This window comes from Balearica regulorum, unplaced genomic scaffold (assembly GCF_011004875.1).
Source record: "Balearica regulorum gibbericeps isolate bBalReg1 unplaced genomic scaffold, bBalReg1.pri scaffold_57_arrow_ctg1, whole genome shotgun sequence".
In the NCBI taxonomy this organism is placed as follows: domain Eukaryota; kingdom Metazoa; phylum Chordata; class Aves; order Gruiformes; family Gruidae; genus Balearica; species Balearica regulorum.
The window spans coordinates 175,341-189,202 of record NW_022679074.1 but is presented as its reverse complement, the minus strand read 5'-3'; the positions used below and the strand labels follow the sequence as shown (position 1 = coordinate 189,202).

The 13,862-nt window shown below is 54.4% G+C and overlaps 1 protein-coding gene across 1 annotated transcript; it reads right to left on the bottom strand.

Moving 5' to 3' along the window:
- Positions 1–5,372: 5,372 nt before the first annotated feature.
- On the bottom strand, positions 5,373–6,311 carry LOC142599817 (olfactory receptor 14A16-like). The gene has a single exon (XM_075741568.1). The coding sequence runs from the start codon at positions 6,309–6,311 to the stop codon at positions 5,373–5,375; it is 939 nt and encodes a 312-aa protein (XP_075597683.1).
- Positions 6,312–13,862: the final 7,551 nt, after the last annotated feature.

Below are 13,862 nucleotides of genomic sequence, written 5' to 3'. Positions count from 1 at the left end.
AGCTCCTCTCTACTTGGAGGGGTTAAAGTGATACCATTTGTACTCTGTTGGTGCCCAGTCTTTACTGGGAGTGGGCCCAGTCCGCACCGGGTAGGGTTAAAGGCATCGAGTTTGTACTGGGACAGGGACCATTCTCTACGGGTAAGGGTTAAAGGGTTATCAGTCATCAGGACTTAAAGGTCCAGCCTGAAAACTGGACCAGGGGAGAACCAACAAACTTCAGTGCTAGAAAAATGTAGTCTTTGACTTCACACTTGTCACAGACAACAGTCAAGACAGAAGAAATTCCTGATTATGTCATAGCAGTGATGTTGCTTAAGAATGTATTGCACATGGTAATCCACCTTTGCTGGATTTTGGTTGTTGGGATGAGCCGCATCCAGCCTTTCTCTTTTTCCTTGGAACAGCTGAATGTTTTCTGTCAAAGGTAATAGGACTGCACTGAGGCAGACGGTTGACTTTCTTTCCGGATTCTTCTTCCAACTGTGCTAAGCTGAAGGGGAAACAAACCCCAACCAAGTTAAATGTCACTCCATTGCTGGAGAAACAAGTGTATTGTTGAGGAGCATGCGTGCTATCCAGAGAGCTATCCAGATAATGCGGAGCGAGGGGAAAGCCACAAACACACACGTTGTAATCATCGCACTAGTCTGTATGGGGGCAGGGCATGACGGGGCTGGGGGCAGACGGGAGCAGCTGTGGGAGGGGCAGGTGCTGGGATTTGTGGGTGCAGGGACCTCGCGGAGGCTCTGCACCACGGCGGGGGCTGTGGCCCGTGGTACAGTAGGGGACACATCGGTCGGATGCCGTCGGCGATGGCGGCAAGAAGCCTGGTGGCCCACGGCTGCCGGGATACGGACCCTGTGAGGCGGTGGCTCCCGTGGCGACGGTGGGTTCCAGAACATGTGGGTGGGCGGGGGGGGAGGCAAGAAGGAGACAGGGGCAGAGGGGTGGAAGGGGGAAGAGGGGCCCCAGGCCTGGGCCGGGGGCTGCTCGGCCTCAGGACGGGCCCCACGGGCACCATGGGGAAGCTGGGGCTGGCTGCCAGGGGAGCCCGCCTTCCTCTCACACGGGGCTTGGTCGGCGTAGGTCGGGAGGGCTGTCAGTCTCCTCCAGTGCGGTGATGCTGCCCTGGATTGATCCCCTGGGCTGTCACTCTGCCCTGGTTCGGCGCCTGCCCTTCCCTGTGGTGCTGCTCTCACTGATTGGCTGCCTGAGGGGTCACTCCCCCAAGGTGCCCGCCCTTCCCTCTGGTGATCTTTCCTCTGATTGGCTGCCTAGCACTTCCCCCCCCTTGCTCCTCCCATCAACCAATGGGTAATAAAAGACAGGTTTGGGCCCTAAAAATGAGCATTTTGGCCCTGAAAAGGGGGCTTGGGGCAGTGAGAAGGGTGGGCTAGATGCTGCAAATGAGGCTTTGGACCCTAGCAACCAGGGGAACCTCTTGGTTCCGACGTGAGCTGGCTTTGGTGCCCAGTAACTGCCCGCAAGAGAGCACCTCTGCTGCCCTGAGTGACCACGGTAACAGATGGAGCCCAAAGTCACAGGCTAAATGAACTCGGTGGGCGTTTTACGGACATTTTACCGGGGTGGTCCATAGACAAAGGGAATGCTATCTGTGTGTTCCATCAAAGCCTGGGAAAGGGAGTGGTGGTTAATAAGGGTGGATGGGATGGTGTGGGACCTGAGCTGGACGTAAATGGTATGGAATAAGGGGTGGAGAAAGGACGGTCGTGGTTTAACCCCAGCCGGGAACTAAGCACCACACAGCCGGGAGAATCGGAAGGGAAAAAGGGAGAAAACTCGTGGGTTGAGATCAAGACAGTTTAATGATTGAAATAAAAATTTAAAAAATAAAAACAGTGATGAGAAGGAAAATAACAAAGCAAGAGAAAGAAAACCCAAGACAGACAAGTGATGCAAACAAAAACAACTGCTCACCACCAACCGACCGATGCCCAGCCAGACCCGAGCAGTGCCCCCCCCCCCGCCAACCTCCCCCCTAGTTTTATTCCCGAGCATGACGTCATGCGGTGTGAAATATTCCTTTGGTCGTGGGGGTCAGCTGTCCCAGCCGTGTCCCCTCCCAACTCCTTGTGCACCCCCACCTACTCGCTGGTGGGGTGGTGGAGAAGCAGAAGACGCCTTGACGCTGCGCAAGCACTGCTCAGCAGTGACTCGCTCATCCCTGGGTGATCAGTGCTGTTTCCAGCACAAATCCAACACACAGCCCCATACTCGCTACTATGACGAAAGTCAACTCTATCCCAGCCAACGCCAGCACAGCTCCCCAGCACAAGAGAGGATTTTGATGCCGGGACAAATGAGGGCTTGCCAGCTTGGCAGAGCACGGCTGCCTTTTCGCACCCTGGGGTGTCTCAGCAGGGGCAGGCTGGGCTAAAGCTTCTCCCCTCCTCCCCTCCGGGTGTTGTGGTCTGGCGAGGCAGCTGGGGCTTTGTTGCAAGGACACCCTGGGTCGAGGCGTGCTGTCCTGCAGGCAGCAGCAGAGACCAGGCATGACACTGTCTGCTTGGCACACTCGGGGTGGGGGGTGGGGGTGGGGGGTGTCCCCATGGGAAGGCCAGCACGGGACTGGGCTTTTTGTTCCAGCTTTACTAATAAAAAAGGAAAAAACTATTCAAATGCGGCCGTGTTTGAGAGGACAACTTCGTCTCTCCAAGGCTCAGCAGGGCAAGCAGCACAGCGACCGCAGGCTCCATCGTGCTGTTGGCGCCTCATTTGCCAGGATGAAGACGGTCTGAGTTGCCAGAGCGCTGACTGAGGGATCGGTGTCTTTCCCCAAGGGCAGGAGGGCTGCAAGAAAAGGAAACAAAGCAGGCATGAACCCCCCTGCCTGCCTCTGGACACCTTCAGGAGTCCCCTCCAGAGCATGCCAGCCCCAGCCATCTCTTTCCCTGGCCAGGAGGAAGAGGGGAGACAACCAGAGCAGCTGGAAGCTGCTGGTCAGGAATGCCCCATGTGCCCCTGGCACGTTCCCCTGCCCCTGAAGCGTTTTCCTGGAGCAGGGCCAGGCATGGCAGCACCCTGGCCAGGCTCTGTCCCCTGCCCCACCAGCCCAGGCCAGCACAGCACTGTCCCTACTCACCGTTGCAGATATCCCACAGTTTCTCCGAGCTTTGGTTCCTCAGGTGCCGTGCAGCAAGGCCTAGGCACAGAGTTCCCGTCAGACCTCCCGCTCCCCAGCACGCCCCCAGCAGTAGCAGGGCCCCCAACCCTGCCAGTGCGGCTGCACACCCTCCTCTCCCACAGCAGTGCTGACCCCCAGGAAGGACAATACCCGCAAGTGGTGGGGACTGAGCAGGGCTCCCCGCAAGCCCACCTGCGTGGTGGGCCCTCCTGGAGGCAAGCGGGGCTCTGGCAGCCACAGGGCTGCCCCTTGCTGCCAGGGCGGTGGAAGGGACTGGGGCCCGGCTGACAGAAGCGGGACCCTGGGGGCTGTGGCTCACCCATGAACCTGACGGCCGCCTCTCGCATGCTGGCTTGAGCGTCCTTCAGGTACGGCCGGCTCTGACGCACATATTCTCCCACCCTGCTCCGGTTGCGCTGTAGCTGGAGAGAGCACAAGGGCACGGGGCTAATACAGACCCACCCCAGCCATCCGGACCAGTCCCTCCTCCCAGTGCCCTCCTTCCCTCCCCGACAGCAGCCCTGTGGGGCTGAGGTTCAGAGAGAGCCGCAGGCACAAGGGGTCCCGGGGTGCCCAGACCCCTCTGTCACACTGCCAGGGCTCACACAGGGTGCCAGGATCTTGTTTGGCACCCTGGGGGCAGGGAGGGGAGAGGGACCTGGAGAAGAGCCCTTGGGGGGTCTGTGCTTGAAGGCAGGGAAGGAGGATGCAGCTCCATGCTGCGGGTTCTGGGCTGGAGCAGGGCAGGCGAGGCCCAGCTGCACAGCCGTCCCCACGGGCACGTGGGGCAGCCCTCAGCCCTGGGGCTTGTACTCACCAAGAACTCCGCAATCAGGTGTGTCTGACATGTCTCGGCCAGGTAGCTGAGCCTCCTCCACCCCAGGAACTGTGCGCAGGCGAGGAAGGTGTCCTTAGAGGCCTGCAGAGAAGCAGAGGCTGGGAGATGGCACCACAGCAACCTGGCATCCTCCTCCTCCTCTTGGCCAGGCTCCGAGCTGTTCCCAGCCCCTTATGGGAAGAGGCAGCGGCAGGCAGAATCTGAACAGGGTTCAGTGCCCAGGGCAGGGACACGGGGCAGCCACCACCTCAGGTATCTCATCCGGCCGGCCAGCAGAATAGAGATCCTGCAGAGCTGCAAGGCCACTCTGAAGTGTCTTTTAAAGGTCATGTTTACTGGGAGATGTTCCTGAGGACTGGAAGGAAGCCAGTGTCAGTCCTATCTCAAAGAAGTGCAACAAGGAGTATCTGGGGTGCTTTCAGCCTGTCTCCTCTAGCATCCTCTTAAACACGGCGATGAAGTATAGGTTAGATAAGTGGAATGAGAAGTGGATTGAGAACTGATTGAACAGCCAAGCTCAGAGGGTTGTGACCAGCGGCACAAAGCCCAGCAGGCGGTACCATGAACTGTGACACTTCGTTGCAGGACACCGACACTTAGCCCTTAGTCTGGGAGTTGCCAACAGGCAGTGCCAGTGGCTGCAGCCCTGAAGAGACCCCTGACCCCATGAGAAGCAGTGACCATTGCCCTGACTGTGGAGAGCTGTTCTGGCTGCAGAGGGGCTGCCAGTAGCGATGGGTGCCAACCTTCAGGAGGGACGATGGCACTAAGAGATGGCAAGTGGTGGACCCCAATCCTTCTCCAAAAGCTTCCCAGGCTTGGTGGAGCACCAACACAGGAAGACTCTTGCCTCTGCACCATGAGCATGCTTTAGAGTACCCACAGTCTGGGAATTGTTGTGAATTAGCTGAACACCGGCATTTTTCTCTCCAAGGCAAGTTGCAGCCCTGGTTAGCTCCTGCCTGATTTCTCCCCTTCCTTCATCCTCTCAGCTGGCCTGGTGCTCCTGACCCCTTCCATGTGCTCCTCACAGGGCCCCAAGCTTGCAGTGATGCTCTGCAGAGCATGTCATCTCTGGGATCATGGTGTGACTCCACCCTGTCTGTGCTCATCAGGAGGGAAAGCAGATACGGCATTTCTCATGGCTCAAGATGTTTTCCACGTTGAACCATCCATGATCTTTTACTGAAGGAGATGTGAATCACCCTCCAGTCTCCTTCTCATGACTTGCTGTGTCTCCACAGCCTCCCCTGGGTTGGCAAAGCTTGGTTTGCTGGTGGAGACTTAACTATCCTGTATGAACATGAACATCACAGATGAAAAGCAAATAAACCACGAGCCTTCCCTGAGAAAAGCTGCAACAGCCTGTGAGGAAATTTGGGCAGCTTACCGCATCTGAAGGTGAACCCATTGAATCAATTTCCTGAGGGCATTCTTGAGCTCCTGGTTCCTCATGCTGTAGATGAGGGTGTTCACTGCCGGAGGCACCACTGCGTATAGCATTGCCACCACCAGATCAAGGGATGGGGAGGAGATGGAATGGGGCTTCAGGGAGGCAAATGTGGCAGTGCTCAAAAACAGGGAGACCATGGCCAGGTGAGGGAGGCACGTGGAAAAGGCTTTATGCCGTCCCTGCTCAGAGGGGATCCTCAGCACGGCCCTGAAGATCTGCACATAGGACACCACAATGAAAACAAAACACCCAAATCCTAAACAGACACTAACCACGAGAAGCCCAACTTCCCTGAGGCAGGTGTCTGAGCAGGAGAGCTTGAGGATCTGGGGGATTTCACAGAAGAACTGGTCCACAGCATTGCCGTGGCAGAGGGGTAGGGAAAATGTATTGGCAGTGTGCAGCACAGCAGCGAGAAACCCACTGGCCCAGGCAGCTGCTGCCATGTGGGCACAAGCTCTGCTGCCCAGGAGGGTCCCGTAGTCCAGGGGTTTGCAGATGGCAACGTAGCAGTCATAGGCCATGATGGTGAGGAGAAAATACTGTGCTGACATCAAAAAGAGAAAGAAAAAGACCTGTGTAGCACAGCCCAGGTAGGAGATGTCCCTGGTGTCCCAGAGGGAATTGGCCATGGCTTTGGGGAGAGTGGTGGAGATGCAGCCCAGGTCGAGGAGGGAGAAGTTGAGGAGGAAGAAGTACATGGGGGTGTGGAGGTGGTGGTCACAGGCTACAGCGGTGATGATGAGGCCGTTTCCCAGGAGGGCAGCCAGGTAGATGCCCAGGAAGAGCCAGAAGTGCAAGAGCTGCAGCTCCCGTGTGTCTGCGAACGCCAGGAGGAGGAACTCAGTGACAATGGAGCTGTTGTTGGACATTTGTTCACTCTGGGTAAGGTTATCTGTTGAGGAGGAGAAGGCAGTACTGAGGTAGGCTAGACTGCTCCAAGCAAAAGATATTGCATATGTCATTGTAACCCCACATTATGACTCTTTCTTTTTCTGGAAGACCTCTCTGCAGCTCTCTTACTTGAGCTCTGGGTTTTGCTGGCTGAGGGTGCCATTGGGAGCAAGGACTCTGTAATGGGCTCCCGAGGAGTCCTTCTTGCCGTGCAGCGAGAGGGAACTAGGAATGCAGGGTGATGTCCAATTAAATGCAGTCATGATATATCAAAAAGCTTTTCAGCATTGTGGTTTGCAATTTGCCCAAGTGCAGAACAGGGCTGAGGGGATTTGGGGTTGTTTCTCTTGTTCTAGTTGCAAGTGGAGTGGTTTGGGATGGAGGAAATCCCTGACATTTCTAAGGCACCCCAAGTGAAATCTTGTGGGTCCTGCGAGGCAAAGGGACTTTCCCCCTTAGTGCTGAGAGAGGAGAGCTGCTCTGCCCATCAGTCCTGTTCTCAGCTGCCCTGTGCTGGCAGCTTGGAGCTGGATCCAGGTGTTCTTCTCAAAAGAAACAGCATGCTGCTGAGAGCAAAGAAATCCAGGTTCAAAGAGCAGATTGATAGACTCCTCACCTCTTCTCAGGGTACCTGAGGAGGATCTCATCTCTCCCCTTCCAAACAGGCACAGAAAGAGATCCTTCCATCTGCCCACGTACAGCTGCCCAGAAGCATTTCTACAGCCTTAGCACTGAGGTGTCTTCTCCATGGGGATCCTTGCTAGCACAGAGATACTAGGGGAGAGCTGTGCCCTTCTGGAGGGCACCCCGCAGCCCAGCAGGACACCCCAGGGAAACAGCTGAATGGCCTGACGTTGCCCGGAGGAGACTTGGGCACTTTGCTCCCATAGACACATCTGCATAGCAGGCCCCAAAGGGTCGGTGTCCCACCAGGAGATGAACCTGCCACCGCAGCCCCCACCCCCTTCCGCACTGAGAAGGCAAATCCAAGGGTGAGCAGAAGGGCAGCACAGGCAGGAGGGGTGGGCAGTGAAATGCCACCATGCTCCTGCCAAGGGAGGAGGGACACACAAAGACTGCTGGACATCAGGGGTTTGTCCTTCTCTGGGCTCTGGCTGCTCCAGAGGCAAGGCACACCCGAGAGCCCATGGGCTTGAGGGCAGAGGCTCTGCTGAGGCTGGGAAAGGAGACCAGGGAGGAGTTGCTCAGGGGAAGGTGTCTGCACTGCAGGGACAGCAGGGAGGTGCCCACATGCCCCTCCCCAGCGTTTCTGGCAGCAGCTCCCTCTCACTCCCTGCCCGTGGCTCTGCTGCTTGGAGCTGCTCCTGCCAGGAGCCCTCATCTCCCTGTCCCCAGCTCCCTGTCAGTGCTCACAAACCCCATCCCTCCTGCTGTGTGCTCACCTCTGCCTGCAAACCCCTCCGGGGGGCAGGGCACTGCCCAGGGGCCTCTCTGCCTCTGCAGGGGCTAAAGACCAGATCTCAGCCACCTGATGTGGCTGGGAAGGGCAAGTTGTTGCTGCTGCATTGGCTGGAGGCAGCTGGGAACAGTGCTTTGAGGTGCTTCTCCCAGAGTTACTTGTCTCTCAGGGTAAGAGTCTAGGAGTCGCAAAGCCTTCTTCTAAGTAGAAACAGGAATTTTGATCTCCAGTGCCAACCCCAGACAACCAAAGTCAGGAAAGCCCTTCTCTTTCCACGAGCCACTAACCTGATGGGCTTCTTGAGAAGTCCCCTTAGAAATGTCCCGAGGGATAGCTGAAGCTGTGAGAAGCCCTGAGCCATGCAGCACTCTCTTGACAGCAGAAGGACTGTACCCTGCCCGGCCATGCTGGGGCTTTCTCCTTCCACCCACAGCTTTCCCTTTCCCCTTCCCTGGCAGGCAGCAGAGTCCCTGCGCCAGCACACAGTCCTTGGGGGTGCAGGGACCCTGCTCTGAAGGACAGACCTGGACAACCCTGGTTGCACACCCACCTCACAGCCCTGCAGCCATCGTCAAGACAAGGGAGCTGTCTTGCCTTGTGCCTCTGATGGTGGAGCAGGGAAGCCCTGCTCTGGAGCACGTCCTCCTCCTCACCTGAGAACAGCAAGGAGAGCTATCATGACAGGTCCTATGAGATGTGGCATGGGCCAGGTCTAGTACAGGCTTCCAGGCACTCATCTGCATTGCCCTGCAGCCAGAGACTTACCGTGTCAAGGGCTGTGAAGATTTCCCCCCCTGGTGAGCTCTCCACTTGTCCTCCCAGACTGCCTTTAACTTTTCTCATTCCTCTTGTCTGCTCTCAGTGCCTGCAGGCAGTGCCTTCAGCCCTGCTGCGCTTTGCAGAGGAGCTGCTCCTGGGCAGAGCTGTCTCTCTGCAGCGCTGCCCGCTTGCCATGAGCTCCCTCCATCCCAGGAGCCCAGCCCAGCTCAGCAACAGAGGACCAGCCCGAGGCAGCACTTTCTCTGCCCCCTCTGGGCTCCCTCAAGGAATGTCCCTGGGGCTCCAGAGGAACCTGCTGTGAAAAAACCTGAAGTCATTACTGATATTTCTGCCTTGAGCAGGGGAAGAGACACAGTTAGAATCCCCTCTTCTTGTCCCACTATGGACAGAATACCCAGACAGTCACAGGGAGACATTTCCTGTCCCCCCTGTACCCATGGAAACCACAGGTGACATTTGGGGTGCCAGAGGGTGTCCAAGACATGTGCAGGTAACTCTGAGCTCTGATGGAGCAATTCAGAAGGACAGGGCAGGACACCTTGGTTCATTGTTTGGAGGCTGGTGGGACTTTCCTTTGGCCAGCTAAAGTGACAGTAGATGCCCACACTTAGAATAATGAAGCCTGTCCCTGCTCAGTATGTCCAGGACAGCTTATAGAGGTATTCCTCTGAGCAAACGGAGTCATTGCCATTGGGAGAGCTAAGGCTCTCTCTCTTCTCCACCAGACCTTCACCGACAGTTATGGCAGGCTTAGGTGAGGAACGATCAAGAGTGGACTCCATGTCGGAGAGAGCCACTCTCAGCTGGCTCCAAAATGGACCAGCCACTGCCCAAAGCTGAGCCAATAAGCAATTGCAGTGGCATCTCTGTGATAATCTCTTGAAGAAAGGATAAAAACCAGTGTGCAGCAGCTGTAAGAGAGAAAGAACCCTGGCGGCACCAAGGAGAGTGAAGAATGAGGTGGAGGTGAGAGAGAGGCACCTGGTGGCCAAAAGTCAACCCACCACCCCTGACATTCACAGGACAGCACTGTGCAAATGCTGCTTTCGGTGTCTGGAGGTTCTTTGCATCAGCTTTTCAGCACAGCTGCCAGATGTGCCAAGAAACGTGATGCTCACCTGGATCTGAAAAGCTGTGTCATCCTTGTCAGCCTTGGCTCTCATAGCTAAGCAATGCTGGAGTCTCAGCTCCCAAGGGGAGTGAGGAGGGAGAGGAGCAGAGCGCAGATGCCAGGTCGCAGAGTGGCAGAGTTTGGCCCATTCCAGGAACGTTCAGTGGGCAGTATCACTCAAAGGGAGCAGCATTCAGTGCAAGGGCTTTTCAAGGGCAGCATCCTCTAAGCACATAAAGCGTCCATGCCGATAGTCCAGCAAACAAGTGGACGTCTCAGGACAGCAGCTTGGCTAAACAGGCAACTTGTCGGGATGCTCCATTGAAAAAGGGAAGCACAGAGGGTGTGGATAGAGGACCTCACTTCAAAGGAGGAATTTAAGAACAGGGAGGGCTTTAGGAAAGACAAGACTCCTGTGGAGTTGATACTTGCTTGGATGTCCAAGGGCATCAAGATGAGCTGTTAGTATTGAAGTTACAGTTGAAGAAGAATCAACAAAATTAATGTGTGGGCACTGCTGAATTTCGTCAGAGAAGATGCAGAGCTGTCTGAGGTACTCTTTGTCCTCTTTGCCTCTGTCTTCACCAACAAGGTCTCCAAGGACTTTGTGCCTTGAAGCAGGACTCTGGAGGAGAAAGACCAGCAGTGGATGTGGATCAAGCCAGAGGTTACTTGATCAAGTATTAACAGTCCACAGAACTGGCAGGGCTGTATCCAAGGGTGTTGAGAGAGCCAGCTGACATCATAGTGAGGTCAGCCTGTATTGTCTGCGTGGCACAGCGCGTGCCTTTTGGATTTGATTTCTGTGTGTCTGAAAGAGAAGGTGACTGGACGAACCCAGGGCAGATCACACTTGACCGTCCTCATTCCTTTCTAAGATGAAAGGACTGCATTTCTTGATATGGGAGCAGCAGCGGGTTTCATTTACCTGGAGTTCTCTAGGGCTTTCAACACCATTTCCCACCATACGCTTGTCTCCATGTTAGGACATTTCTGATTGCCCAATCCTCTATCAAAATAGCAATGTGAGCAATTGCATGACACTACAGGTGATGAAAGGGGGCACTTATTTCATGGATTTGCTGCCCAGGGAAGAAAATACCCCAGCAACCATCTCAGAAACCCCACAGGAGAGTACAAAATAAGCAAAGGGCTGCATCACAGGAACCCCACACAGCCCTGATGACATCCTTTTCCTCAGCACACCTGCTAATCCTTTCCCCATTGGCCGTGATTTTCTTATTTTGGACCCTCCTGTGGTGAGTCGAGGATTGGGCATCTGCCCACATACCAAAACAGCTTTGCCTTTCACTGTTGCCCAAGTGGAAGGGCTTCAGCTGAAGCTGAGGGTGAGAAGTCACTCATGGGCACCCAGGAATTTCACCTTTATTAATTTCCTGTCTTCTAAAAGCCTGAACAAGTGGTTGGGAGAGAAAGATGAAATGAGAGAGGATACTCACTGTTTTTTTACACAGCTGGATTTTGTCTTAATAGATAAGGTTTAATTCAGGTTAATTTTGCTACCAAGCATAGTTTTTGGAAGTGTTCCAATGTTGTGTGATTCCCTTTTTAGGTGCCGAAGACTGTCTAGAAAAGCACCATCAAACATAAATAGCTGTATGGAGTGCTTTCCCTAATGTTGACAGCATGAAGGGGAAGGGAGAAAAGTTCCATTCAGGCTGGAAGTGGCCTTGCAAGATGTCTATAGACCAACATTCTGCTCGAAGCAGGGTCACACTAGGTTGCTCGTGGCTTTATCCAGATGTCTCTTTGAAACTTCCAGGGATGGAAGCAGCCTACACTCTCTTCAAAAGGTCTTCCCAGGTCTGATTTGCCTCATGTGTCAAAAATTTCTCCCTATATGGAGCCTGAGCCTCTCTTGTTGCCCGTTGCCTCTTGTCTTTGTGCCTTGCACCGCAATGTCTTCTTGGAAACTGCACCGAGGCAGTGCAAGGCTGTTACATCGTCCCCCAAAAGCCCTCCGTTCTCCAGTCTGAACAAGTCCAGCTCCCTCAGCCCCTCCTAACAGGGCAGGTGCTCTAGCCATGACCATCTTTCTGGCTCTCCACTGAACTGGCTCCAGTTGGCCAATGTCTCTCTGGCATTACAGTGCATCAAAACATGCTAAAGTGTTCTGGATGCAGTCTAACATACGCTGAGTAGAGGAAGATGATAATCACTGCCACTGACTCTGCTCCTGCTCATACAGCCCAGGGTGCTGTTGGCCTTTGCTGAACGGCTCATGTTTTGCCTGCTGTAACCCAAAGACCACCACAGCCTTTCCTGCAGAGCTGCTTCCTATACCTAGGCTGTCACAGGCCTCTCTCTTTGCAGGGGCTTAGTCCACCTCACGAGCAGGACTTTGGATTTGTCCTGACTGCATATCGTGAGGTTACTTCTGTGCCTCCAGCCTGTCTAGGTCCCTTGGGATGGCAGCCCTGTCCCCCAGTGTAGTGTCTGCTCTCCTCAAAGCGCTGTCAGCTAGAAATCATATGAAAAAGTAGTCTCTCATCTTCTCTGCATCATTAAAAATGCATTAACTGGGATAGATTGCAGGACAGACACCTGCAGGACCCTTTTAGATAGACACATCCAGGCAGAGTAGCATGCATTGACCACACCCATCCAAGCCTGAAAGTCCAACTGTCTTTTTGACCATCTACCTATTCATCTATGTAGACCATGATGACCTTACTGGGACACCAGAACATGATGCTGCAAGCCTTGCTGACTTTGAGGTAAAAGGCAACCGCTGCTCTCCCCACATCCACTAATGCTGTCCTTCCATCACAGAAAGCAAAAAAAGATGGGCAGGCACAGTCTACCATGGGTAAATCCAGTCACCTTCTTTTAAGAAATGGGATCCAAATGCACATGCTCTGGGGACAGCCTTTAGTTCCCCTGCTCATCCTTTGGGTCTTTTTCAGAAAGTACATGCAGCGTTTGGGTGCTGCCAGTTGACAGGGACTTCCCCCAGTCTCCATGTCCTTTCCAAGATGATGGAGAGTGGTCTCCCTGTGGCATTGGCCTGCTCTCTCACCTCCCTGGGATGCTGCCCCTTCACTCCCATAGACTGGTCAGGATTGAGCTAGCTCAAGTAACTCCTGACTTAATCCAAATTCACCAAGGGTTGTTCTCCTCCAGAGTCCTGCTCCAGGTAGAAAAGCCTTGGAGACCTTCCTGGAGGAGACAAAGGCAAGAAGGACACAGAGAACTCAGATCTATCAACACCTGCTCTTACTAAATTCAGCAGTGGCCACTCATTCTCTTTGTTTCTTCACTGTTCCTGAAGCAGCAGCTCCTTTTGGTATCCCTGTAACCCTTGCAAGGGTCTATGCTTGGGAAGCTTTAGCTTCCAGAAAACCATCCCTATATCTAAATCCCTCCTTGAGTCCCAGCATCCACCTCTTGGATGCTTTCTTTTTTCTATGGAGCTTCTTCATGAGGTTCCTTTTTAGCCAAGTTTCTGTCCTGAGATACCCGGTTCTTTTCCTGTGTGTTAATGTGGACAGTTCTTTTGTGTGGAATGTGGTGTCCTGAAAGACCAGAAGTTCAGTGCAGCTCTGCTGCCCTTGAGTGCTGCTGCTGTGGGATTCCCCCCCCCAAAAGTCCCCTGAGGAGGCTAAAATCTTCTCCTCTAGAGACCCAGCATCTCTACTTTGCTGCAGTCCTTTCTCCTTCCCCTTGTGAGCTGAGATTTCATGGTCACTACAGCCCAGGCTCACACTCATTTTCACACCCCTGATCAGCCCTCCCTCTGCAGGGACTGGATTCGGGGCAGCATCACCTTGGTTGGCCTACCTTGCACCTGTACAAAGAAGTTGTCCCAAGAGACCCAGAAACCTGCTGGACAATATGCACCCTGCAGTGCACCCCTTCCAGTGAGCGCCAGAGTCATTAAAGTCCCCAGCAAGACCTGGGGTCGTTCATCTGGAGACTTCCTTGGGTTGCTGAATTAAATAAGGCTGAGGGCGTTGATGCATGTTTGGGCTGCAGCACCTCAGCTGTGGCACCAGGGAGAAGCTCAGACTTGTCACAGGCAAACCCAGGACCAAGTACCCAAGACTCATGCTTTGCATGAAACCAGAGACATGCTGGAGGAGATGGCAGATGTCAATGTGAAGGCATAGAAAGAGGAAACTCTTCTCTCCCCAAGGCCAGAGGCAAGCAGGGCCGGTCTCTGCTGTCCTAGCAGGAGAGGGCTTTGCTCTCTGTGGT

What these genes read in the sequence shown, in the direction of transcription:
- LOC142599817 (XM_075741568.1), bottom strand. Translation starts at nt 6,311, where the DNA reads ATGTCCAACAACAGCTCCATTGTCACTGAGTTCCTCCTCCTGGCGTTC.